This window comes from Lepisosteus platostomus, chromosome 21 (assembly GCF_059453375.1).
Source record: "Lepisosteus platostomus isolate fLepPlt1 chromosome 21, fLepPlt1.hap1, whole genome shotgun sequence".
NCBI classification, from domain to species: Eukaryota; Metazoa; Chordata; class Actinopteri; order Semionotiformes; family Lepisosteidae; genus Lepisosteus; species Lepisosteus platostomus.
The window spans coordinates 2,287,896-2,315,524 of NC_142631.1; the positions used below are offsets into that span (position 1 = coordinate 2,287,896).

General features: G+C 47.5%; 2 protein-coding genes across 43 annotated transcripts in view; one reads left to right on the top strand and one right to left on the bottom strand.

Annotated features, from left to right (window-relative positions):
* The window catches only part of LOC148643841 (NMDA receptor synaptonuclear signaling and neuronal migration factor-like), a 28,547-nt gene extending 23,683 nt beyond the window's left edge, over positions 1 to 4,864 (top strand). For all 6 annotated transcript variants that reach the window (XM_088614852.1, XM_088614856.1, XM_088614851.1 and 3 more), the window contains one exon: positions 68 to 4,864. In XM_088614852.1, coding sequence (XP_088470978.1) covers positions 68 to 165 — 98 coding nt within the window. In that variant the 3' untranslated portion in view covers positions 166 to 4,864. The remainder of the gene's footprint in view (positions 1 to 67) is intronic.
* Positions 3,803 to 27,629, bottom strand: part of LOC148643842 (uncharacterized) — a 46,646-nt gene continuing 22,819 nt past the window's right edge. For 13 of the 37 annotated variants that reach the window (XR_015928863.1, XR_015928880.1, XR_015928881.1 and 10 more), the window contains 7 exons: positions 19,054 to 19,155; positions 15,671 to 17,246; positions 14,249 to 14,340; positions 11,305 to 11,452; positions 6,531 to 6,629; positions 6,018 to 6,172; positions 3,803 to 4,285 (listed from right to left, as the gene is read on the bottom strand). Coding sequence is in view for 7 of the 37 variants with exons in the window: in XM_088614901.1 (XP_088471027.1) it covers positions 6,042 to 6,172; positions 6,527 to 6,629; positions 11,305 to 11,452; positions 14,249 to 14,340; positions 15,671 to 15,756; positions 17,107 to 17,182 (636 nt within the window). In the remaining 30 variants the exon portion in view is untranslated. Of the gene's footprint in view, positions 4,299 to 6,017; positions 6,173 to 6,526; positions 6,630 to 11,304; positions 11,453 to 14,248; positions 14,341 to 15,670; positions 17,247 to 19,053; positions 19,156 to 27,629 lie in introns of all 37 variants that reach the window. The other 24 variants (XM_088614901.1, XM_088614900.1, XM_088614898.1 and 21 more) reach the window with 14 other exon arrangements.

Genomic DNA, 27,629 nt, shown 5'->3' on the forward strand with positions numbered 1-27,629 from the left:
GTCTCCGAGTCCGGTCCTTTCCCTCCTGTCTCTGATTCCTAACCCTCTCCCCCTCCCTCTGTCCCAGGTAAGGAGATGATCGAAACCTATTTTGATTTCCGCCTGTACCGTCTGTGGAAGACACGGCAGCACTCCAAGCTGCTCGACTACGACGACATCTTGTGAGCCCGCGGACGAGAGGGGCGGGCAACTCTTTCAGATCCGTGAGGCGGTCGCGATGGCGCCGGGCGGTTTTTGTGGCCTGGCCGTGTGCACCTGGAGCAGGATGCGGAACAGAGAGGCGTTTCGGACCGGCACCCGAACCCCTGGTTAGGTCTGGCTCGGGACCCCAAAGGAAGGAGACTTCTTTACTGTGGGGCGGCCTGGGAGAGGGTGACCCCTTTTCACCCTGTACCCCATTCCTGAGCTTGCTCCTGCAGTGGAGGGGGAGGGCGTCTCTCCTTGTTCTTCCTCGCAGAGATGGACATGGACAGAGGAGGAGCCGGAAAGGCAGGAGCAGCCGGAACTGCCTTCTGGGATTCTGAGCGTCAGGAAGCAGGAGCGCAGGGCAGGCCTTTTCCTGCTGGTGTGTGTCTGCCTGTTTCTGAACTTGAGGCAACGACAGGGGATTTCCATCAGGTTGTTCAATAGACCCTTTGGGGTCCTTGTTTCTTTCTTTCTTTTTTAATTTCCACAAGTTATATATCAAGACATATACAGTATATAGATACATAAAATATAGTTTACTTGTAGTATTACTAATATTCTATATATGATACATATATATTATTTTTGACTTAGTTGTAATAGTGTTTCATAACGATTTTAACAGCTCAGGTTTTCCAGCGATTCACTTACCTAACTGCTCAGATCCCTCGTGAGCCCTGTTTCAGCCTCCCGCAGTCCTGGAGCTCTTTTAGTTTTTCTTGACCAGGTTTCGGGATGTCTGTGCGAAAGAGCTCAGCTCGGGGTTCACGGGGTGGGGCTTGTTGTAGCTTAAGCGTGCGTGGTGGTGGTGAGGGGCGGGGGGGGAGTGCTTGTTGTCCGTTTTTAGGAGCAGCGCCCGGGCACACGTTTTCGTGTCCGTGTCCGGACCAATTTAGCTCCCTGGGCAACTTCCCCAGCTGTGGACAAATTCTGTTTCTCCCGTGGCGGCGTTATGAGGACTGGCAGAGTTTCCGGGAATCCCTTAAGCGAACCTGGGTCCTCCCTGTACCTCGGGAGAGTTTCTCTGCAGTCTGCGCCTGTGTTGTATTTTGTTTTGTGCGACGGTGGTTTATTTATAAAGGCGTCAGGAAGACATATTTGAATTTTCTTTCTTCGCTGCGCTTTTCCAATCTCCAAGCAAAGCCGCTTTGTGATTCAGAAGCCGCAAAATCCCTCCACCCCCCCCCCCCCTGCTCACCAGAGGTCTTTCAGACCGAGCAGGGGCAGAGCTGCGCTCTGGAGTGTGGGGTGTGGGGTGTGGGGAGTTGTCCTGTTTATTTGTGCGCGATGTGTTTAGTGCGTAGAGAGGGGAGCTGTCACTGCAGAGAGCGAGGGAGCTGTACCCAGGGTGGGTTTCTGAAGATGTTTTTTGTAGAGATCTTCACAAAGGCACACAAGGCTATTTTAATACCTAGGATGGACTGTCTGGACGGGTGTGGTTTGTACTTGACCGGTGTTGAAACCTGCTCTTATCCGAACATCTTTGTCCTGTGCTGCTCAGCCCTTTCAGTCTGCTCCTTTGCAATAGTGTAATGTACACAGCTCTGTAATGGCTGTGGCAACACTGTCAGTTTTGTCTGTTGGGCAAGAATCCTGCAGGGTAGCATGTTGAGCAATGCTGTTTTAAAACACACCTAATTTTAGGTCAGCTCCTGGGGTAAGAGCAACAGTCCTTATCTCCAGTCCTGAAGGGCCACAACATCTCCACTCTTCCTGACCATATTGAGCTCATTTCTAGCTTAACTGGACCAATTTTACCCTTACAAAGTTTGCAGCTGTTGATAATTTAAATGTTAGAAAGCCTGCTGCATTCTGACCCTGAAGGACTGATGTTGATGTATGTGCTAGGTCAGGGCCGCTCAACTTGCAGACCTTCCAGTCTGCTCCATTCCAGGTCTGCTACAATCATCTCCTTAAGTATTTAGCTGATAATCAGCAGGACCACAATTAAGGAGCTAGGGTGTTTTAAAATTAGGGAATGGAGTGGATACAGAAGCTGAGTATCCCTGACCAAAGTGATTGTGCAACATCCATACAGTAGATATAGCCCTGAAATATGCTTTAAATATTAAAATGAATATAGGTATATGCAGCCCATGTCGTGTGGATGAAATGCCACGGCACACTAACTATATCACCGAGGGAAATGAGCACAAGTGTTTTATTCTTATTACAGAGGGAGAGAGGGATGAGCAGCCTTCCAGAACTGTTGACTCTATCGCCAGTTTATTTCATTAGCCGGAGACGACAGTATTCCAAACCGATTCTCCCTTAGGGCTCCTCCACAGGCAGAGCATGCAGCCACTCACTGTACAGGACTAGATCGCACCAAGCCCTCAACTCATGATTTAACGTAGTGAACAGATTAGCAATCAATTTAGTCATTCGGGAGCCCACTGTTAACAGATTGTACTAGAAAATGCTTGGGTGTGTGTTGGAGGGGTTGTTCTGAGTTTTTTTGAGTCTGCTCTTCTGGCAGGAATAAGAGTCCAAGACTCTGTGAGCATGTCCGATGCTGGGGTTTGATGAAAGAAAACACTGAAGAGGGGAAATGAGCAAAACGTTATTCATAAATGCAAACCCCCCCCCCCTCCCCCATCTGGATTAAATTCTGATGTAACTGTCCAGTGTGGACAGAGCTGACTCCTGATTAGAAAGTGGTTTAGCTGCGGTGCTGGAAGTTCACTCAGTCTGTGACTGCGCACTCTGCCTGTTTCGGTTGGCCTTACTGTGCTTCCACGACATCTGTGCAAAACAAACATTAATTCCGCTTTGAAATAAGGGGCCTGTAGCCTCCCTGCTGGTTTGAGGCAGTTGTTTCCAGATTTATCACAGAGGCAAGGACTTCAAACAGAACCTCTGTTCGGTAAATGAGATCAGTGTCGGACCTTCCCAACGGTAATGCGCTCTGTGTGCTTTTGTGGCGATTCTCCCTCCCAGGGTGCTGGCGTCCAGCTGCCGGACCCCAGAGCCAGAGGCTGAGTGTGTACGGGGGGGAGGCAGAGTTCCCGGCTCTGGTCGCTGTGAGCGTGTCAGCCCCTCTCTGCTCTAGGGCTGTGATCCAGATTGTTTCAGATTTAAAAGCTTTTCTACTTTTTTACCTATTGTAGCTTTTTCCCCGATGTCGTGAAGGAATACCTCAGGTTGTCTGGTGCTGATAATGACTCTGTAATTGAAGACAACACTGCCTCTGTGACGGCACGGGTCCCTGTGAGCTCATGGGCCCGGGTTCGATGGGAAAGGGTGGGCTGTGGGGTAGTTAAGGTGGAGCACCCTCTGGGGATGAGCAGATAGTAAGTAGAGTTGCAAGAGGAGATTATTTGGCCAGGAAGGTGACTTGTGGGAGTGATGTTCACACTAAAGCTTGTGACTCACACAAGCGAGGTTCTCCAGACTGGCAGGACACAGGATTCTTAGATCTCGTTGAATCTTGAACTGTGATATGCTCATTAGCAGCGGTTGGGTGGTTCCTCTCCACCCTCTACCCATCCATGAAGCTGAAAGCCTATTTCTGTACCACATATCATAGATCTAGCAATACTGTTAGCCTAAATGGCTAACATTTCAGCAGAAATAAAAATCAGCAATGGAGACAAGAAGGAAAAACCACTCCTAACTCAGTGATGTTCATTTATTTGTGCCGAAACTGTTGGTCTGATGCCCTCCTGACTGAAAACCAGTCAAATGCTTGTTTCCTGCAACTCTAACCTTAAAGTGGGGTGAGGGGCTCCAGGTTAATCCAGTAGATTGCACCAGTGTGGGGGAGGGGTTCTATGCAATGCACCCTCCTTATGTTAGCAGGTACAATCTGGTTTTTGTTACTTAATGGCTCCCCCTACTGGTGGACACAGATGCCGGTGCAGCCGGTGGCTGGGCTTTTCCAGGGGTCTGCGCGTCTTTCTTATCCAGACTGTTTTCACTACACTTTTGTCTACTTGCCAGTCTCCGACTCTGTATCTGTTACGATATTCCTCTGAGTAGCAATAGAGAAGTCCCCCTGCTCCGATGAGATAGCTGTGCTGCGGTGCGCCTTCGTCCTTCGCCTTCCCGTGGGGTCTGTGGCTCGTAGCCGGGCGTGTTTCTGCAGCAGACGCCGTTCCTGTGACGGGAGACTGTGTCAAACCCCGAGTGCGAAGGAGAGCGATGGGGAGAGAGGAAGGTGGGGGAGAGGAGAGGCGGAGACAGGAGAGTTGGAGAAGTGAACATGGGTGTGACAGTCTCTCGTCCAGGTTCTGGTGCAGAGCTGGACTCTCGTTCTTTTCTGATCCAGCAAGGGTGTGCACCGCCAACACACAGTTTTAACCAACTCATGGAGGACAGGAGTTTAACTTGTGTTAACCTTAATAAAGTATTTTAATTTCTTTGATTCTTTAGTTTGGGGTTGGATACTCCAAACAGTAAAGAGGAGTTTGAGGTAAGGTTATAGTAATAATTATAGTAAAGATAGCTATACTGGTACTATTAATACTCATATATTATATGAAACTACTAACAAAAAGGATATTAGTGTACGTTTACTAGTACATAGCATTGTATAAAGAGAGAATATATTTCAGAGTGAAGTTTGCTGTTGCTTATAGAACACAGTATGTTATTATACACTGTACAATACTGACACTAACGTGTCCAATGTTTTTAAAGCAGTTTTTAAGTAAAGATGTACCCAGTTTTAACCAAACTACTAGTGTGCCTCGTCTTTTATTGTTGTCTGTCGATCATCACAAACCACACGGAGACATTTGTCACGGGCCTGCTGGCTTCTGTCTGAGCAGATCATCTCTACTCGGCCCTGCTCGGCTCTCAGGAGCTCTGCGGGCTGGGCCTGGTCGGTATGGGGGTGGGAGACCTGTGAGGAAGACCATGGTGGTGCTGCAAGTGATGTTTAATAACCAGCAGGTGGCACTACTGAGCTACCCCACCCCACCAGAGCTCAACTGCCCCAGCACGCCTCTCATGCCCTGTCCCTTGGCACTCACCCTCCTTTGTCCCAGCGTGCTCATACCACAATCAACCGCCTTGAGCTGCTGCTCGAGAGATTCGCATAAAGACTGCTTTTGTTTTTAATCCTAAATACATTTAGGGAAATCTGTATCAAATGTATTTGGTGTTGAAGGAAATGTAGTAGGAAAGGAGCAAATTAAAAAGTCTGGCTATACTGTAGTAGTGTATAGTTAATGTTAGAAATTGGTCTTTCTGCCTGCAGCTCCGTGCAGTTATTGAGGCTGGATGTCACCCCCTGTGTCTGGCAAGTTTTAATGCGCTGTGCCTCCACCCACAGCCTTGATCCCATTGATCGGTTGCTGTGATGTTAATGACAAACAGCAACACCATTAAACAAGCCCAGGCGGGACCACGCAACCACTAATTAAATCCCGACAACGAGAGGAGGGATCGATGCACCAGGGTGACCCACTGACCCCTCCAGCCTCTGGAGACACTGCTCATATGCACACGGCTCGTCTGAGCATGGGATGAGCATGCCTCTGGTGAGGTAGGGTGTGCGTCAGCTGTCATTTTAATCTTAATTGATTGTTCGATCGCTCGATCGATCATCTGAGGTTTTATAGATCAGTGGGGCAGATGCTCTGAGGAGGGATGGGGGGGTGATATGCAGTCGAGGGGTAATGGGAGCAAAGAGGCCAGAGAGGAGAAAGGAAGAGAAGAAAAGAGAGGGAAGTGAATAAGAGACAGGAAAAGGTGGATAGAGAGAAGGAGGAGGAGAAAACGAAAGTGGAGAGAGATGAGAGCAGGAGATTTAGAAATGGAAAGGGGGGAAAACATTTGAACAGAACGGATGGATAAAAAAATTGAACACAAAGGAAAGCTGGTACCTCCTGTTGCTTTAGTTGTGACGGTTATCTCCTGTCAGTCTGCTGTTCGCTGGCCTCCCACGCAGCAGTGTGAAAAGACCTGCACAGCCGCTCCTCATAGGACTGTGATGTTACCAGACGCTCGGCAGTGTAACACCTCCAGTTGTAATCGCTCCCTTCAACGACAAGGAAAAGAGAAGTTTAAAATATCAAGTATGAGCACAGATTTCTGCCAGATCCAGTAAGCATTCTTCTTCACACCCCAAGAAGGCTCCACTGCCAAAACGTTGTGTTTTCTTCTCCTTTCAGCAGGGAATAAACCTTTGCTTGTTCCTTGGCATCCTAGGTGAGCAAGGGAGGCTGAGATAGCTGCCTATGCACCTATGAATATGACAAAACATCACAAATGAGAAGCCAGATGTAGAAGGCATTGTATCAGCTTCAATAATAAGGTTAGGCATCTTGTTCCACACTCCAGCCGCCCTTTGTGTAAAGAACTGTCTTCTGTTCTCTGTTATAATTGCACTTACCTACCTGTAGTTTATGCTTGTGTCCTGTGGTTGAGGTTTCACTATCTGTAGAAATGCGGTGGGTCGATTTTGTCAGTGAAGTTCGAGTAGGGAGCTGCGTAGGCTGCAAAGGAACAGGTAAAGGTTTATTCTGTGCTGAAAAGAAAAGACGCACGATGTTGCAACTGTGGAGCCGCCTTCCTGATTTTTGTCAATACGTGGATCAGGTTCCCACATACTCTTTCCTCTTTGGGACTAAAGATGTTCAGTTCCTTTGAGCTGTCAGTGTAGGACAGTGCTTTAAGCCCAGGACTGTGCTTGGTTGCTGTTCTCTGGTCTGATCCCAGAGCAGCACTGTAGTGGGTACAGAAATTGAGCACATATTCTCATTGAGGTCTTTCAAGTGCCTTGTATAGTTATAACATCACTTTATTTGAATTGATCACGTTTAACTATTTACTGCATATAAATAATTCAGACACACAGAACCGCCCTTCATTTAGCTCAGAGACAATGAGCCTGTAGTGTAAAGGCTGAAACGGGCACATTAGCGGCCCTCACACCCCCTCCACAGGGGCCAGCATCTCCAACAGGTGTTAGTGCTGAAGGGGTTAAAGTTATCCGGTGAGAGGGGTGCAGGCTGGAAGCAACAGGGGGTCGGTCAGGGAATCGAGGAGCCTCGGACCTGCTGAGAGAGTCTCTCTTTCTCTCATGAGGCGCCATGCAGCTTTATTGACTGTTGTTTCTTTGATTGACGTTCACTTATTCGGCTGTGACAGGTGTGTGTGTGTATGTATTTGTATTTTTTTATGTCCCGTATATATTGTGTGTTCGTATCGTATTTTTCGGCGTGTATGTGTGTACGTTCACGTATCTGTGTATGAATGTGTCTGTATCGATGCCGTACTTGGGAAAGATGTGAAGAGTAGGCTGTAACTGGAGAGCAGACTGGATGTAAGACTTAGAGTAGATTTTAGTTATAAGGGGGAATTGAAATATGAGGTCAGGACCAGAAGAGATGGTGAAACCAGTTTCCAGATGCCCCAGTGGGAGGATTGGCAGGGAAACGGGCCCCCCTTGTTCCCACTCCCCACTGCTCCATCAGCTCTCCGCTCCCCCGGAGAAGAAATGCCATATCGGAACATCGGCGAAGTCCGTGGGGGAGACAAGCAATAGAAGACAAAGCAATGAACCACGAGCCGTGGGGAAGGAAAATCAGTTTTTTTGCAGCCGTCAGCTGCTGAATCGAAACTTTTCTATCGTGTGCAGAAACCATTACCCAAGACTACAAGCTCTGCAACTTTACTCCCCCTCCTAGCGCCTCCTGGGTCCCCCTCTGAACGGAGGCAGGGGAGGGCCTGCTGCCAGCAGGCCGAGCTCACGCCCGGACAGACCCTGTCCTGTCGCTCCTGCAGAGGCCAGGCCTTGCGGCCACCTTTGACAGCAGAAAAGACACAAGTACCTAGAATGAGGACGGATCTGCGTTTCACATCCTGGCCTTCTGAAAACAGAAGGAGGGGGATAGGTGACGGATAACAGGAGGATCCATCCCTTTCTTGATGGATCCGCAGGGAATTTGCGGCACCAGCATGGCTGAGTGGCATGTTTCCTACACCCTCCACCCTTTGTGTGAAGAAGCTCCTCCTCCAGTCAGGAGCACTGGTCAGACTGGAAGGGCGGCTTCACTCTGAACTTGAGGTGGGTTCTCTTGCAGCCAGTGGTTTTAAGGGGGGCAGAGACGGGCCCCCCTGTTCAGAGGGTGCTGCAGTGGTACTGACAGCTGTCATCGCGGTCGTGGTGCTGACCGCGGCAGAAACACGGGGACAGCAGCCCCAGGCCGCCGTCAGCATCACTCAACCTCTCCCTGACAGCACGGACAGCAGCTCAGCGCTCCCGACGACTCGGCATCTCTGTTCAACTCGCTTAGCTCCGAGTCGGCAGTGTGTCAGTCCTAGTCATATTCTTTTAAGTTATGTCGGACTACGTTATGCCCCTCTGATTAGCGGTTTAACTTTCTGAAGACATTCATAAGAACATAAGGTCATCTAGTCTGTTTGGTGTGTTAAGGCTGTTTGATCCCAGGATCACATCCAGCCTTTTCCTGAAAGAAGTCAGCTTACTGGCTTTAACAACATGGTTGGGAATCTTTTTCCAGACACTCCTGGAACTCTTTGTGCAAATAAATGCCTCCTGTTCTGATCAGTCTTAAACCAGCAATTGCTCATATGTGCTGATATGACATGTTCTAAATATATTTCTTCAAAAAGAGAATTATCAGAAACGCTGACTGACTGTTTCGTTATGGTGCAGTCATTAGTGGAGCACATCACTTTTATAATGTGTTTTCACCACAACAGAACCAAGAATCAGAAATCAAAGTGTACAGAGCAGCAATTTAAAAATTAACTAACATCTTAGTAAAAATCTGAATTTTCAAATTCTTCCAGTTTAAGATGAAAGCAAACTGAGAGCAACGGTTTGAAAATGCTGCCCAGTTGCTCTAAGCCGATGTGTTATTTACAGATATTAACCAGAGCCAAGAATGGATCTTTATCACAGGTTTTTCAGAAGTGGAACACGTCCCAGAACAGAGCGTATCTGAAAGATTGACAGAGGATGGGGCACGAGGGGAACAGGAGGAGAGGGAGGGGGGAGTGAGAGCAGTATACAAAGAATAGAAACCCTATACACGGAGTTCTGCAAAAACATTTATTTCCAAAGAAAAACATCAAACAGGTGCAGGGAAGAATTAGGCCAGTTTCCGCTGCTAATCAACATAAAGAAGAGAGCAATAAGATTCTGGCTACACCTCAAGAGCAGTGACCAGAAGACCCTGCAGAGCCGAGAGCTGAGCCCCGAGAAGAGCTCTCTCAGCCAGCTGGTCCTGAGCCACACCAACACCAGCCAGCCTCAAAACATCACTGCTCAAGCACCACAGAGCCGAGTCAATCACAGCACAAGCCACACAACGCTACCTCACCCACTGGGACACTCACACAAAACTGGAATGCAACTTGGCCCTAAAAAAAACACAAAAGCCTATTATCTGACTAGGGTGAGAGATGACAAGGAGAAACAGACCCAGAGAAACAAGGGAGAGTGAAGGGAAAACAGAGGGATACAGGGAAAGGGGTGAGAGAATGAAAAGATGATAGGCGAAAAAGGGGGAGAGAGAGAGAGACGCAGATTTGAGTACTTCTGGGAAACAAAAGACTGCCACTGCATGGCACTCTGATCAGCTCCAGGTAATGGTAGCTGAAAGGCTGTTGAATAGACCAGCACCTGGAGGTGGGTATTTCCACCATTTGTTACCTCATTTTGATGAAAGCAGAGTAGACAAATGAACATGAAGCCTAATACATATTTTCTCTGCCTCATCACGTCAGCATGGCCAAGAGCCTACAGCCTGGCACATGTGGCACACTGCTGTGATCCAGTTCCCTAACACACGTGTAACCCTGTCAGTTATATTTCCTGTGGGCTCTTCGGAAGAATGACTGGTGAGATTCAGGGCTGCACAAACCCAGAGCCACGGAGAAGTCATTGCAATGAAATACCCTGTCTGTGAGTAGGTGCTCTCGGGCAAAGATGGGGATGGGGGGTGCAAGCTCACACGTGCTGGACTTGTGCCATGTGCCATGTGCCATGTGCCACTTCCATGGGCTGTCTCCTCCAGGACAAGGTCAGGAGTGCCCAGGAGTGTGCTCAGCTGAGAATGGCAGGAAGGCAGGAGAGATGGGTAGATGAAGAAAAGAGGGGGTAGGAAGGAGAGGAGAACAGGGACAGGGAGAAGGAGAGAGGCTGAGTGGGACAGGACTTGTGAAGAGTTATAAGAAAGGAAATGGTATGGGAGAGAGGAATTAAGGCTCAGAAGAAAGAGGACAGGCGTATGGAAAGAGATGGAAAAAGCGGAGAGGTACAGCTATGTGGAGAAAGGAAAAATGAAGGGGATGTGACCCCATTAACTGTGCAGGCAATGCATGATTGTTTGTGAGTACATTCTCAGAGGACATTAATGCTGAAATATTCTTTTTTCTATATAGTGCTGGTTACTGATTTTCTCTTTGTGGTCAATTAGTTGTTTTGGTTTTCTTTAATAGTCCTGCTGATTGTTATCTTATACTTTGAGATGTTTTATGCATTTCACACCGAAGTTGAAAATCATATGTAATAGCTGTAGTTAATGGTTGTCTGTTGTTGTGCTTTACAATGAATAAATCATTTGAATTGATTGTGATCAGCTGGTTTGATCAATAGGGCCAGCTCCTGTGCACAGTGCCGACAGGGACTGGCTCCCAGCTTTAGTGCCTCTCAGACCATGGGTTTGAAGAAATAGGTACAACACGAGAGTCAGCTTCTGAACAGCCACCGCTGGCCGCATGCATTTACTCACAGTAAGGTGACAGAACTGCACACTCCGAAGTGTTTTCCTGACTCTCCGTATTGGAATCTGAGGATTGTCATTGCTCACAAATCTACATAAGGATCAGAATGTGTGTAGCTGCTTCTCCTATATGGAACAGCAATGCAGTGCTGAGCCCCTGGTGCTGGTTTCTATCCAAGGTGTGTGCGTATGGAATGGGTTTATGAACATGAATAAGCACATATATATATAAATTTGCTGTGCCTCATCTTTTTATAAATAGTAGAGCTGACTCCACACTGCAGCTAAATGTTTTCAGAGGTTCAGCTCTTTTCCTAACTTCCTCCTGACTTCTCTATCCCTCTGTAGCTCTCTTTCCCTCAGATCTTTTCTCCATCCTCCATTTTCTCCCCCCCCCTTCTTTCTTTATTCCTACCTTGCTCACTTCTTTCACCCTCCTCTGTTTTCTCTCTTCTTGGCACTCCTGTCTCGCTCTGCCTCTTCCTCTGCCTCCTGTGCACTCTGTGCCTCTCTGCTTGCCCTGTCTGACCATGGTCCCACTGGCCAGCCTGCAGCACAGGAGACTGTAGAGGAGGGAGGAGGTGAGATTGCATCGGGCAGGCCATAAATAGATCAAATCACCAAACTTCTGAAAGACGAGAATGGCCTTTCTGACAGTAGTATACCGCAAGGAAAGAAGGAGATGGGGACAGAATAGGAGCGAAAATGAGACAGAGCTCCAGCAGGAGGGGGAAGTTTGCATTGTTTAAAATGTCTGTAGCCTGTTTATGCTTTGGCAGTACTGCAAATGTGAGTCACGCCAATAACCCACCCCTGAACTGAATTGAATTGGGAGGGGAGGAGGGAGAGAGACTGACACAGATGCAGCAGAGAGCAGGAGAGAAATGGAGAGATGAACACCACCACACTGGAATACACAACAGCTACACATACAGTACCTTAGTCTGAGAATCAGTTCATGTGGCAGTTTTGACCTGTCATTGGGGGACTGAAGGAGAGTACAGAGAAGGATAGACAGGCAGAAAGAATGGCAGAGGGCTACATAAGGACGCAATGACCAGGGCCCCCTGCAGCAGTAGCTGCCCAGGGTAAAGAGCACGGCAGTGGCCTAGCCCCACTCTCCCATCGATCGGTTCTGCTGTTGTCTTGTTGTTTTGTCTGAGAGACAGATGAGCTGTCAGAATTGAGCCGGGGCTTCTAGAACAGGAGCAGACAGTCTCCATGAGTGCGTGTCTGTCTCTCTCCTTTTTTCTGTACCCTCCCATCCATAACTTTCATCCCTTTCACTTCAATTCATTTCAGCTAAAATATATGCTTTATTGGATTGGCCAATGAATGACTGTGCTGTTAAACTATAACACCAATAACCTGTAAACAATGAAATACAATTAAAACTACATTCAATAAATCTACATTTTATGTTTGACCACAAGAAGAAACTGGTAACAATCTATAAGCAGTATATAATATAGAAAATGAAGTAAAAATACATATTTTCATGTGATGGAAGGGTCCTCCTTCCTCTCCATTCTTCCCAGTTCCCTCTCCTACCATACTTCCTACCTCTTCCTTCCCCTCTGCTTGTTTTCCTCTCTCATCCTATTTTCTCCTTCTCTTTATTCCGTGTTCTCTTTCTTTTATATTATTCCTAATCCACTGTTCTCTGATTTGATTTATGTTATTCTGCTCATTCGACTTTTTACTACTGTAAAAAAAATTATCATGACTCTGAATGAGGCTTGTTGTTGTGTGTGTTTATCTGTGTGTAAGGGCTTTGGCAGTACCTGTGAACGTGTCACTTCAGTAAAACAGTCTGGATGTGAATTTGAAGGCTGAGTGCGATCCTGCTGGCACCCAGACAGATGGCCTGGGTGGCTGCACTGTGGATTATGAGCCAGGTTCAATTAAAGGAAATTTGAGGGACTAAAAAGCTCCTCTCTGTGTGGCTCTCTGCTGAGTGACGGAGGTGTCCAGGTGTAAAGGGCAGTGAGGCTGTCATATGAATATTCTCATCCCTCCTCGCAGGATCAAAGGGAGTTCATCCCTCTGTTCTCTGGTAGGAATGCACATCTCCCACTGCGTTTGATCCCTTTATCTCTCCCTCCCCCACACACGCCCCTACTCTTTCTTCAGGATCCCTTGTTCTTTTACTGCCTCCTCCTTCTTATCCTGTCTTCTCCCTCCCTCTCCCTGTGCCCCATCTCTCTGTCTCCCTCTGACCTGCCTCTCTTCCCTCCCTTTAGAGGTCTAGGAAGGTGGGACTGGGAGGGAGAGCTGAGTGGAGAAACAGGTGGAGAAGGAGGGAGATGCAACCTAGTCTACAGGAAAGAGACGAGGCACTGGTAGAGAGGCAGGGAGGCAGCCTGGGCCACAGGAAAGAAACGATACACTGGTAGAGAGGCAGGGAGGCAGCCTGGGCCACAGGAAAGAGACGAGGCACTGGTAGGCAGGGAGGCAGCCTGGGCCACAGGAAAGAAACGATACACTGGTAGAGAGGCAGGGAGGCAGCCTGGGCCACAGGAAAGAGACGAGGCACTGGTAGGCAGGGAGGCAGCCTGGGCCACAGGAAAGAGACGAGGCACTGGTAGGCAGGGAGGCAGCCTGGGCCACTGGAAAGAGACGAGGCACTGGTAGAGAGGCAGGGAGGCAGCCTGGGCCACAGGAAAGAGACGAGGCACTGGTAGAGAGGCAGGGAGGCAGCCTGGGCCACAGGAAAGAGACGAGGCACTGGTAGAGAGGCAGGGAGGCAGCCTGGGCCACAGGAAAGAGACGAGGCACTGCTAGAGAGGCAGGGAGCCTTGGCTACAGGAAAGAGACAAGACACTGGCAGAGAGGGAGGGGCACTGCAGGTTGGAGCCAAGGACATGGGAGACAGAGATCGAAGAGAGTCAGAGCAGAAAAAGAAATATAGATGCCAGGGAGAGAAACAAGCAGAGAGCCATGAGGGGGGGGGTATGGTGTAGCATGGGCCAGTCATGCCAAGTAACAGAGAAAGCATGTCAATAAATAAATAAGTGGTCAGGTTTAATAAACCATGGCCTGAGCAAGTCCTGATGTGCTGTGACTCATGGCTGTCAGCACTGTCAGTGACAGGACACAGTGGGGTGGTTGAGCGCTGAAACCCTGGGGGGACTGTGGGGTGTCAGACACAGGGGGAGGGGTTCTGATCACATATGCAGCCTGACAGTCTTCACACAGCCTAACTTTCTCTCTCCATCTCTCTCTCTCCTGTCCCTATTGCCTTCACTTCTCTATCATATTCAAATACCTTTTTGGAAATGACCAACGAATTACAGTTTTGCTAAAGCAATAACAATTACAGTTCAGGACAATGTTATATTATTATTTCAGGAACTCACGCTCTATCCCTCAGGCTGTGACAGAAGATCACATTCTGGGCTACAGCTCCACTGAGTTTCCTCCTCCAGTAGGAATGGGCGCTGTTCTGATTCTGGCAGGAGTGGGAATGCTGGGATTAGATTTTCTTATTTCTTGCAGTGCAGCTGACTCTGCTTCTGCCTACTGGCAGAGGGAGTACGGACTGCCCTCTCTGTGCAGCCAGGTCTGCCAGTGTTATCCACTTTCAATGGCCAGGCTGTGGTCACTGAAGCTGTACTTCGTCGTCGTCTATTTGTCTTTGTTGTCTTACACCCAGGTCAGATACCCAGGCAGTGCGTATAGTCTTTTTAGAGTTCGGTAGCATTGCAGTTTATGTTGCACTTTTCCGTCTGAACAATTGGGTGATGTCGTGTTTGGCTCATTCTGTGACTCTGGGTGACTGATTTGTGGTGTTCTGACCAGCTGTCTGGCAGGTTTAGTGTGGTTCAGCACAGTGAGCTTCAGAACTAGGTGACGTAGTGGGGTCTTCTCTGGGCTCAGCAGGGCCTTGTGGTGGTAGGAGTTTAAGCCACTGCTTTTTTAGGTGTAGCCATAATCTTACTCCTATGTTCTATTTATTGATTAGTAGTAGGTATGGGACTAATTGTCTGTCCCTCTCTCTCAATCTGTCCCTGTCCCCTGTCTCCTGCCTCCCTGTCTCTCTGGCTATACTGCTCTCTAGTCCTGCACACAGCCAAACAGCAGAGCTCTCCTGGTTCATTTATCTGAATGGATTTAGGATAAGAGCTCAGAGATTACTGCCACACGTAAGAAAGGTGGTGACTGCAGACAGCAGAGAGAATGGGGGAGGGGGATACTCTTCTCCCGAATGCTGAGGAAGTGGTAGTGGGGAGTTATATTCCTTAATGTTGAAGAGGCTGAGGGACTATTGTGACCCTAAATGTGAAGAGCTAAACAATGGTTTATTTTGCTATTGTGTCTTTTTACCGTCTTATATCACTCTAAAAGAAGGTTTCTGTTTTTTCTTGTGTACTCTACCGTACATTGTCACACCTTATTCTGCAAATGTGAAACATGGCCAATACTTTCTGTCACAGCAATTAACCATGTTTGAATCTGAAAGACAGAGCAATGCCTCATCTCTTGGACAGCTGACGGGCGCAGACACCCGACACAGAGTGCAGGGCCTGGCAGTGACACAGTGTGTCAGTGTCACCCACCCACCCTCTCTCTTGAGACCAAGCAGTTTTTGCCAGAGAGTCAAGACCAGTAGCACTAGTGTGTAGGGGAACAGGTTAAACAGACAAGACAGCACTAAATAAGATAGATTTAACAAAACCCACTCAGACATCACACCGATGTAAACTGGACTAGAAAAGTGTATTACGTTCAATATACTGTACATCTGCATCAAGAAATCACCCTCTCTCTCGCTCTCTCACCTCCTCTCTCGCCCGAACTCCCACTCCTTCTGTCTCTCCTTCTCTTGCTTTCTTCCCTCTCCGTTTTTTTTTTGTTTTGTCGTGACCTTTAAGTAAAAGGGAGGTTTATAGTCAAAGTCGCTCTTTCGCTGCCTCTGCTCCTCTCTTACACATCTCACCCTCCTCCCAGGCACGTGAGAAGGCACAGAAAGTGGAGCACATTCCTCACCACCCGCCTGTCAGCCTTGCTCTCATTTCACAGGCCTATTTGTCATCTCCCTCTGTCTGCCCAGCGCCGTGCACTGATGAAACTACTGTGTGTATCATAGGCATGACAGACTGGAGAATAAAAGAAGAGTTTTGTGTTCCACACACAGTTTAAATAATTAAAAAAAACATTTGTTTCAGGATGTTTTTTAACAAGCATCCTGTTTCATTCAAGTAGCAAGAAATGCAAACCGTGTAATAATTGCTGTTCAAGACAGTTTGTTCACACTGTTGAACTGAAAAGAATGTTCATAACATGAAATGTGATTCATTACCCATCTAAACCAGCACAACAACTTTCTTTTTTTGCATGGGGCAACTCAACCTCTTCTAAAGCCATAACTCAGTATATGCAATATATTTGCGTGCGCCGTATATATTTTAAATATTTCTGGGTTACGCTGCAATTAACTACTGCATGCATAGTGTATACAAGACGTGCTGTATAGTAGAGAAATCTGCTCTTCTTCTTTTCCTCTCTCCCTCCAGCCATCAGCTCGGGACTCCCTCTCTCTGCCATCCCCGCTGACGTCCTGCCCAGGACACATTAACCAGGAAGAGACACAGTGGCTTTAGGTGAAACACATCTCCTGAGTGGCATTAAATCACCTTGGTTGTGACAGAGAGCGGAGAGGGAAAAGCAACTAATTTGTTTACATAAAGAAAGGGATTTGCATTTTTCTTTATGTTAAACATTGCCGTATTATTTAACCCTTTGGCAATTATGACACATCTGAATTGAATTCAGAGGAGAAGACAAGGAAAATAGAATAGGTTTTTTAGGGCTAACTATAAACCTTACCCTTAGGGTAAGGGTCTGCTCATTCTTGTTCCTTTTTGACCTTTCAACTTAAATTATTAATGAGCATATATAACATTTGTGTGTGGGAGTGGTTAGTCAGTTTTTGTTTGTGTATATTGATCTGCCTTTGCGAGAATTAATTTACTTAATGAAAAAATTCTGTTGCACTTGCAAACTGTCCATCACTACAGTATGGGGAGGAAGGACTCCACAAGTCGCTCGGGCAACATCTGGAGCTTCTGTGTGTGAGAACAATGTTTTTATAAATGTGAAAAAGAAAAGATGAGATGGAGAGATACACACTTTTTAGCCCTCTCTTATTATCAGTATAAAAGCAATGCTAAGAGACTACATTAAACAATATAGGTAAAAGTACAGCTTGACCCACCAGTCCAGCTCCTGACCACCAGCCTGTCTGTAGGGACCAGATAGCCGACGGCCAAGGTACTGCAGTCAGCACTCATATCTGGAGCATACAGTATCTGCGTTCTCTGGAGGCTATGAGATCTCCAAAGGTAATCCGCCAAACTAACCAAAAAAAAAAACAGATTTATTCCCCCACAGTGGGGCTCCAGTCCTGCTGCTGGAGGGCTGTAGTGTGTCTGCAGGTTTTCTTTCCAGCTCAACTCTTAACGAGCTAACTCTGCTCGCTGTTGCCTTAATTGGACCTATTCAACAGCTTCTCCCAGCTCTGCGTGTGATGCTGCTTATAAAACAGACACCAGCTCTCCAGGAGCAGGACTGCACACCCCCCAATCAACAGCATCTCCGCAGTAAAGCGAATGAACTGCATTTTTCTCTCTGCCTTTTAACCTTCCTTCGCAGGGCACTCATTTGAGAGCCACTGCTGTCAGCAATGGCCAAATTGTGTTCAGCTCCCTGAGTGGGGAGTTCAGCCAGCATTACACATGAAAAACCCACTCATCTTCACACTCTTCGCACAGCATGTCATTTACACCTCAGATCGTTAGGAACACAGAGGAATCGTGCTGAAGGTCCGCTGTGACTCTGCTCTCTATCAGCATTTCAACACTTTTGCAGCCTCCTCCCCTTGATCCTGACCTTCCTAAGGAGGAGGGGAGGCTCCTTGTATGTTTATGTCATCCCGGGAATAAACACGGACACACGCGGGCCACGACAGAGGGCACGCGCCAGAGCAGAGAAACGTGGGCTCTCTCTCCCGGCGTGCAGGAGAGCAGGCGTTCTAACGTGGCGCGGCTGAGTACGATCAAATAATTTTCACCCGGGACTGCATGCCATGATTTCTGACGGCAGATTGCCAGCACTCTTACCAGCGACACCGACGGGGGGGTGCTGTGTAAAGGCACGTACAAGAGGGGCTTATGTCCTGCCCTAGCCAAAGGGCAGGCAGGCAGGCTTGTCAGGGAGCTGTGCCAGCCCAGGCTCCAGGAATAGAGCGAGGGAGTGAAGGGAGAGGGACAGAGAATAAATGAGTGGGGGAGAAGAGACAGACAAATATCGCTTTAGCCTGACATCTTGTGGTAAAGGTCACACACACACACACACACACACACACACACACACACACACACACACACACACAGCCAGAAACCTGTATTTTAAATTACAGCTGTAAATCTCTCAGTACAGGAATGTGCAGAATGGAGGTGGGTGCCAGGAAGAGCAGCTATATTAAAGATTCCTATCAGCGACAGTTTTCCTACAAGGCTCTGAATTACATATATCAAGTCAGTAAACACACACACACACACACACACACACACACACACACACACACACACACACACAGCTGCAGCAGGGAGGAGCAACAAAGCAGGACACTCAGCAGAGGGAACCAGGGACCAGGGGAGGAAAAGAAAGGGAATACGGGAAGATCCAGGCTACCTGCCAAACATCTGATAGAAAATGTGTCACCTTCAAAATGAAGGACCAAAACCCAGAGGAAAATAATTCAGCCATCCTTCTCCCCGTCTCTGGATTTCTGCCTGTCCTTCCCCATCTCCTGTTTCTCTACACACCTGACACTCACCTGCGTAGGGAAACGCAGGGAAAAAGGAGGTCTGTGTGTGGAGTGGTCCATGACGTAAACTATTTTTAGAATCTGTGTATACAATCCCTCACTCTACAGCCAGTCTCTCACAGCCCCAGCCCCAGTCACTGGCACACCTGCTTGCCTGTACCTGGGGACCTGGCACCAGCTCAGCCTGACCCACTTCACACAGCCCCTTCCCTTATCAGCCTGAGCGCCCCCCAGTCAGGAGGCGGTGGGAGAAGGAGTGTGGGGCGGTGCAGGGAGGGCGCAGAGTGACGTGAAACGAAAACCGTCAGCTAGAGGATGTGTGATCTGGCTCACCTGGACAGATGGACAGACAGATGTTCACGTTACATCTGAAGGGTTGTCATTATCCTTCATGGATGCATCGCTTGGTAGGAGGCTTTTCCGTCTCTGTTGCTTCTGGATGAAAAAAAAAAATGGAGAAAAACAAGGGCTGTGTTAATTGAAATTGGAGTTGATGCTAAGGCTGCATTCTTTGACTTTAATGTAATATAACCTACTGTACATACTGTCTGTGCCTCCCTCCCTGTGTCCTCACAGTGGTCTCTTTCTCACCATCTAATGGCACACGTTTTAGAGATAACCGCAAGTGACCTTCACTGGCAAGGCGGGCGGGCTCTGCAGGGCGGTGTATAGCACCTGTGCTCATAAAGTCCTGAGCTCAGGGGTGTGGGCACACAGTAGATGGGGTGTTTCTGATATGGGGTGCCACCACAGGCCAGGTGTCAGAGCATCGAATGGGGGGTGGGGGGGGGGTATTTTGGAGTGTAGTGCTTAGCATCAGATTGGGCGTTTCTAGAAGGGGTTCTGTAGCATCCCGGGCTGCCCACTAACTCAGACTCATCTGACTTTCACAGCCCTGTGGATACAGGACAGCTCCACCATGCCTATGCCTGACTACACTGCCTGCTCACAATCTGCTCAATGATAGAGCAATTTGTTTTTTAATTATCAGATGACCTCTGTCGCCCAGAGTAATTAAGATGGGATATTTATTAATATAATCATAATTACTTTTAGCATTTTCCTTTCTTATACACCCTAACCTTAAAAACAACATCTCTCACAATGACCTTAAGCCCAATTCCCCCTGTCAGGGTGCAGCTACACCACCCTGAGGTGTCCCAGTAAGGACCTTGACTGGCGCATTTCATGGCAGCTTGTGTTGCTGTCGTTGACATCATAACTCAGCGGTTCATCTGCCTGTCGATCAAGGAGGCCACTTAGCGTTGCTCTGGAAAATGTCTGACTTGTGCTCTGAATGACATATTTCTTAATGAATTTCACTGTTGGCAAACACGCGGTCGAAAGGGTTCGAAATAAACGTGGAGAAAATGCAAATAGGAAAGTGGCCACCCGCGCGTGGAGCTGCCTGGGGAGGGAGTACAGAGTGGCGAGCACTGCGGCAGCCAGGCTGGGCTGCAGCGACGCACAGTGCAGAATAGGGAATGTGGGCAGGGGAGAGCGAAATGCAGGAAAAAGATATATGGGATGTGCAATAAGCAAGGAGAAACAAGGAATGTCGAATAGGTAATGATGGATATGGAATGTGAATTAGTGAAGGAAGAGGCCGTGTACAGTATGAATGTGAATCTACATTATGGAGTGTGGGATACTGTGTGTGTGAATGGGGAATTGAAGATAGAATTGCTAGACGGGCATATAAAAATAAGGAATGGGGTTAGGAAATACAGAAGACTGATGTTTTCATGTGCTGAGTGTGTGGTACATATTGGGATCATGTAGGTTTGAAATATGATTCTCTCCTACACTCAACAGATACCGCACGTTTCCCCAAAAGAGTTTATTCCTTTTGCTAATGTTTTAGGAAAACAAATGTATGCGGCTTTCATGGAGTGCACTGTCCTGGGTGAAGGGGACTGAGGCTGTAACAGAAGATCCACAGCGCAGGGCACAGTGTGGTGTCGCTGTGGTGCAGGACAGTCCAGGGCACTGGGGCAGCACTGGGGGCTGCAGCTGGTACCCACCTGCCACTGTGTAGACATGTGTACGTGTCTGTGTGAGCATGAGTGTCTGTGTGCCTGTGTTTGTATGTGTACCTGTGTGGGCGTGTGAGTAAGGTCTGTAGCTCTTTGTGTGTGTGTGTGAGAGAGAGTTATGAAAAAGGAGCTGAAGAAGGGGGGGAAAGGACCAGCAGTGTTTAAAAGCTGCAAAAGGATTGAAATCGATTTTGTGGAGGAGGGGCCTGCAGTGGAGTGCCTATGCCCCAGTGGGGAGAGCAATTACCGGAGACAATGAAGTCCAGGACGTTGATAAATCTTTAAGTGTGAGGTCTTTGTTTAAAGTGGTTTTGGCAAGAGAGAGCAGGAGGAGGATGGAAAGCAGGCGATGAAAGCAGCAGAGGGAGAGACGGGGAAGAGAAATGATTGAGGGGGTTGGAGAGGCAGGAGGAGAAGGAAAGAGGGGTAGAGGCAGGAGAGAAAGTAGAAGAGAAGGGGGTAGAGAAAAAGCCAGGAAGAGACAAGGCAGCTGGGAAGGGGGGCTGTTCAACTGAACTGAATTTCCATCAGAATTACATTCAGTGTAGTTAAATAAATTCAACAAAACCGACGGAGCCTGTGCCCAGGTGTCCCGGTGCCCGCTGTGTTGTTTAGGACAGAGTTGGGCGCAGGCTGCTCGTGTATAGTAGTGGTGGAGTGGGAGAATGTGTAACCTAGTTTCCATCCCCGGTCCTCAGAGGACTGCTCAGATGGCGGAGCTAGAACACAAACGGAGCAATGTAATTAAAGCCAGGAAAGCACCAGGGATTAGCTGTCCCTGGGAAGGGAGAATGATAAAAAGTGTTTGTAAAAATGTTGGTCTGGAGTGTGTACAGTCACTAGCATGTGTTCTGAATAGATGCTGCAAAATGCAAACCCTGATGTTAGGAAGTAAGATTGTCCCATGTTCCCCAAAAATGTTAGAAGCACTGGAGCAATTTCTTTTCCATTTTGTAAAGTGAAAGGAAGGATTTGTAGATGGTTTTAAACTTCCATTATTTTCACAGAGCCAATTATCCCTAGGAAGAGTCTGGCAAACACAGAGCCCATCCTGGAAACACAAAGCACAGGACTACACCCTGGACACAGCTCCAGTCCATTGCAGGGCATACACTGCACAACTCAGAGCTACCAATCAACTGTGGACTGTGGGAGAGCACTGGGAGCACTGGGAGAAATGCTGACCCAAGAATGTTGCATATCCACAATCAAACCCAGCACCAACAAGCTGTGAGGCTGCAGCACTAACTGCCACCCCACCACGTTGCCCCATGGTGGAACTTAATTAATGGCAAAGGAGCTGGTTAACAAGTTTTAATTAGCTAACAGCTTTTGTATGAGTGTCAGTTCGTGTTAAACATGTTGAGATCAGGAAGCTCTGTGCATCAGTTGAGGAACCAAGCTTATGAGGTAGGTAGTTAACGTTGGACAGCTGACACGAGGATCTGCTCAAAATTGATGATTTTGGCTGATGTTGTTAAAGATGCAAATTAGATGTGGGCTAATTGTAGTGCTTGCATTGCTAGAAATTGTGGTTGTGGAAGAGCTTTTTTGTGGGATGCGACAGTGCTATGCTCTAATTACAGTCAGCTTGATTAATGGTTTACATAGACAGGAGTTAGGTGAAACTTGCAGATGTTGCCTGTTCTTTTGCTGTGTTGCAAAAAAAGGTTGCATAAATCTCCAAAGTCAGTAATGCAATTTTGAATTCCATGTCATCTTCCCCTGTCTCCATCTTTCATAGCCTTGAGTGAAAAAGGAGCTTTGACCACTGCATAGTGTTTTGGTCCACTCTAGGCATTTACCAGCTGCAGAGCCATTGCATACATGGTACAGCTAAAGCAAAAAAAATCCATTTGTACTTCGCTGGTCCTTCTCAGCGGTTTTAAGAAGAGCCTGTGTTTTTTCAGGAAAAGTGCCATGTTTCTGATGGAGAAACCCTGCCACCTGCTGGACAACTGCTGCCAGGACTCAGGCACACTGGCCAGAACCCACGCACACAGCTCTGTTTCCACCTGGCTCGCGGAGATGTCCAGGTGAGGCAGCCTGCAGGTCAGAGCTGTTTCCCAGCTGTGCAAATGCTGGCAGCACTGTTAACCTAAAACAACACAGTGAATTCTGGATAGGTTTCACAAAGGATGCATTTTAGATTCTAGTAAATTTTAAATGTTATTTTATGATTTGCATTATTGAGAGGCCTTAATTATGCACACACAAAGCTAAGTCAGAAACAAACACTGAGATTACTAGCCAAGGGAATGGCGAGAGGACAGGAGTCCTTCTGAAGAAGTATGATTGCTCATGCAGAGGTGACGTTTTCAGGGCTGGGCTGTCTGGCCCTGGAGGAGACAGTTCACCCAATTCCATAATCTCACGGGAGATGCTTAGTATCACACATTGAAGTGTACATTTAAATTGTAAAAAAACAAGCTAATAAAAGGCCCGTGACGTTACCGTAATAATCCCTGTAACTTTACTGTGACTGGAGGGCCGGCTACCATGCAGGTCTGTTCTTATGTTGCTGCTGCTTACCTGCCTGTGTTATCAGCTTCATCTTTTGATAAACACAGGAGGTAGTGAACTGCACAAAAGGTTGTGAGTGACTGGAACAAGCCGCCCAGTCAAGATGGAGAAGCTGATAACACAGGCAGGTAAGCAGCAGCAACATAAGAACAGACCTCAGGTCAAGTGTTTGAACAGGTGGAACAACTCACATACCTTGGCACTCATTCACAGATGGCAGATGTGTTAATGATTAAATTATTAATAATTTAAACAGGGAAAGTGATGGGGAAAGATGCCAACAGTACTTTTTTGCTCACTGTCCAGACAAGCCCTAGGGGATGGTACCATTTGCAGAAGAGGAAGAGCACTGGAATGGAGAATGTAGAAGATCAGCTGGACAGGTATGTTGACACACAACAGAGCACTGCAGACAGCAGGTGAATGAAGGGGCTCAGATGAGAAAACCGTGAAAACACTCATCACGTGCTGTTGTAATGAAACCTGGAAGGAGGAACCCAAGAGGGAACAGAGCCGATGTGTCCGCAGGTGATCCAGGTCTCTTAGAGCATCCGGCAGCCGAGGGGTGGAGCTCATTCGCGGAGGCCGGGGCGCATGTTATCGTCTCATTTCATTCTCTCCTTTCAGCGCGTTAAATACGTTTGATTAGTGGTAGAATAATGCGCAAATCGATACATCGTGAAAACTGCAAGGTTAATCCACATTTCCCACCACTTTTTGACATTTTCAGTCGCCACGGTTTCTGTCTTGATGAGTGAGTAGAGAAAATCACTCACTTCCGTGAGGAAGATGTTAAAGCCCACGTCCTATAAACATCGGACTGCGATCCGGATACATTTCCGCAGGTCTCCAGCAGGAGTAGAAGCTGATTTAAAAGTATAGATGAACTCCGATCCACCGTGCGGTTGCTGAATAAAACGCCACTCATGAACGGACGGTAACGAAAGCGCACCTGCAGCAGCGCGCTGTGTTTTGCGAGAGCGAATCAGATGACGCCGGGCTGTCCGTCCCTGCGGTGCTGCTGAAACCATGAGGCCATTAGAAATCACCACAAAAGGTGGGGAATTTACCCTAGTTAAACAGGCACCGTGTATGGGCTGGTTTAACTATCTGCGAGGCTGCGGTGTGCCTAAAGGAGAGAACTGCCTGAACGCTGCTAAAAATCCAGCTTCGAGTCACCTCTGCCTTCTAGGTGCCCGTAAAAAGTGTAAATGCTTTTATTTGTACTTTCTTTGCCAGAGCACAAGCTGCACTGTTGTTTGCGGTCTGTTAACCCAGAGCAGACAAGAGCAGGACGGAGGTTTGCACGCAGAGGTGACGTTTTCAGGGCTGGGCTGTTCGGCCCTGGAGGAGACAGTTCACCCAATTCCATAATCTCACGGGAGACGCTTAGCATCACACATTGAAGTGTACATTTAAATTGTAAAAAAAAACAAGCTAATAAAAGGCCCGTGACGTTACCGTAATAATCCCTGTAACTTTACTGTGACTGGAGGGGCGGCTACCATGCAGCTGCATGCGGAGCAGCCTCGTCACGCTGGGAAATGCGCGTCGCTACGGCGTGAAAGGACCCTTCAAGTGGGGACCAGGTGCCACTGGAGGGGTTGCCTCATTATCCTTCACACGCTGAAATGTCGACCTTGCGGAGACTTGGAGTGAGAGAGTAGACCCCGAGCTGGTCTGGCCACAGGTAGTTAAGGGGAACTGACCTACTGTACCTGTTGCAGCAGGTGCTTTGCCTGCAATCATGCCGGTACAGTAGTTCTTTTCTTCCTGCAATAAACCGACAGTTGTAGTGCTAGGACACTTCTTATTTATAGCACAGAAACCGAAGTAAATCGTGAGAAAATAATGAAATACTGTTCAATGTGCCTTAATGTGCCGACTTTGCCTTAATATAAAGCGCTCAACAATAATCTCAATGGTGGTGACATTATGGCTCATGCCGAAAAAAGCAGGCAGTTGCCGATCTAGTGAGTGGTGTCACTGCAATTAATTTTCTGGAGTGAATCAGAATGTGTTGAAACAGTCTGGCTGATATCTGTCCATATATGTCGGCAGGTGTGTTGGGGGCGGGTGTACCGTATACAGTGGTTTAGGTTCTTTGTCTGTTTAGTCTATGTCCTCTGCACTGGGAAGCTCGTAATAAATATTTCGCCCCCCCTTTCCTTTGTTGAGCAGTTTTGGATCAGAACAGGATCCAACAGGACTGGCCAGGAAGAGCAGATGAACAAGACTCCGCCACTCCACCTGGATGCATTACAGCTGCGCGGACCGGTCCAAACAGAAGAATCACCGGCTCCTGCACTGACTAGTAAAATTTGTAGTGAGAGGGGAACAGTGTTCAGTTGCACAGTTGCAACTAATTTGTGCCACAAATGAGAAATAGCGCTTCGTTATTTCTTAATTATCTCATAATTGCATTTAACACTAGACAACATCTCTGTGTGTGAATGTAATTAAAATCTATTTCGTTATTTTATGCACTTTTAATGTTTAGCTTTAAGGGTCTTTCAGATATTAAATCAGTTAATTTTGGGGTTAGACCTGCAGTTTGTTTAACAGCGTGTTGCTATAAATGTCCAAATAGATCATCGTTGGAGCTTGAGTGCGGGTGGGTACACTACACAGTACTGGTACAATATGCTCGCATCTACTCCGGTAACAAAGCCAGTTTGAGTATCATTGACGCCGACGATGCCCGTCATTAATATCGTCTTTTATGACGCTCTCAACGAGTCCACACGTGGAAGCCATCTTGCTTCATACGGCCAAATCTGTATGTACTTGACCTAAATATTTAAGAAGCAGGCTGTTTCTAAAAGGAAAGGCACAGCTGCAGGTTTAGGGTTGATCAGTTTTTTTAGTTGAATTTCTTCCACACGAGCCTTGTTTTTGGAAGAGCGGGTCAGCTCATTACAGGCGTGGCGACGTTCATTTCTTTATAATCAAATCGTTATTGTGCGTGACCGCAATTGAGAAGAGAAGGTTCGCCCAATTCTCCCTCCCAAACGAACCCTTTTCTCTGTAACCTCTGTCATACCAATGGGATAAAGCACACGAACGCGACTTTTCCCTCGTCTGCTCCGGGGTCCTCTAATAGAGAAGGAAGGGAAGCCGTTTGGGCGAGGTGCGGGCTTCTTGTCCTTGATTACCCGCCGCCCTTTTTGAATCCTGGAAATGAAGGTTTTCGGAGAACCACCGAACGATTTCAACAATGCCTCTTCAAAGATAGCATCTACGTATTTCGAGGAACCACACTAAGGGTTCTTACCTAAAGGAAGTTTGTTTTCGCCGTTTGTTAAAAGCGCTACAAATCGCGGATGTATTCGAATTGACGTAGCAGGACGAGTTGTGCTTCCGAACGCGACGTTCTGTGTTCTGGGCCGGATTATAGGCCCTGTGGTCAAAGCATTTGTATAGGTGTATAGATTGCCGTGGTCTGACAGGTGTATGGACGCCCGTTTCCGCCAGGGAGTAAAAAAAAACGCGCTTCAGTATGGTATCTCAGAATTGCGACTTAGTAAGTCAGAATTGCGACTTTATATCTCACATTTGCGACTTCGAAATAGTCCATATTTCATTGTCTGTCCTTTTGTTATTGTAACGGATTCGGGTTCTAGGGATTGTGCCCTCGCCGCTCCCACCCTAGTTCGTGCCTCACTGCATTGGCTCGAACCCGGGTCTTGCCAGCTGAGCTCAAGAACACTTTCTTTATCCCCGGCGGCCAGCATCCCTGTTATGCGCAGGGGAGGGCGGTGCCGTCACCGCACTGCAACCAGATCGTACAACCTGTATGTCGGCCGTTCCGTTACACTATTTTCATGAATCGTACAGGATCATAGGATCTATAAGCCTGGAGACTTGTCTTGTACAGTGCCCTGATAAAAAATCACATTAATTACACTCGTTTTTATAGAATCTCATTTCCGCCAGTGAGGCTTCCACAGTACCCGGATGGAATAGTGCGTGGTGGGCTTTTAAAAATAGTTTTTATTTACGGAGACAGAATATGAAATAAGATACAGAAATAGGCACTTCACATCCAGAGGAATTCACAATTATAAAAGCTGAAACATACTTTTTACGTATTTCTATTGTATTTCTATTGTAAAAAAGAAGGTCTTCTTTAGCTCAGTTGGCAAGACCTGGGTTCGAGCCCCTGCAGTGAGGCACGAACTAGGGTGGGAGCGGCGAGGGCACCAGCCCTAGAACCCGAATCCGTTACAATAACAAAAGGACAGACAATGATATACTGTATGGGCTATTTCGAAGTCGCAATTCTGAGTAACTAATTCGGAATTCTGAGATCCCATAGCGCGTTTTTTTTTACTCCCTGGCGGAAACGGG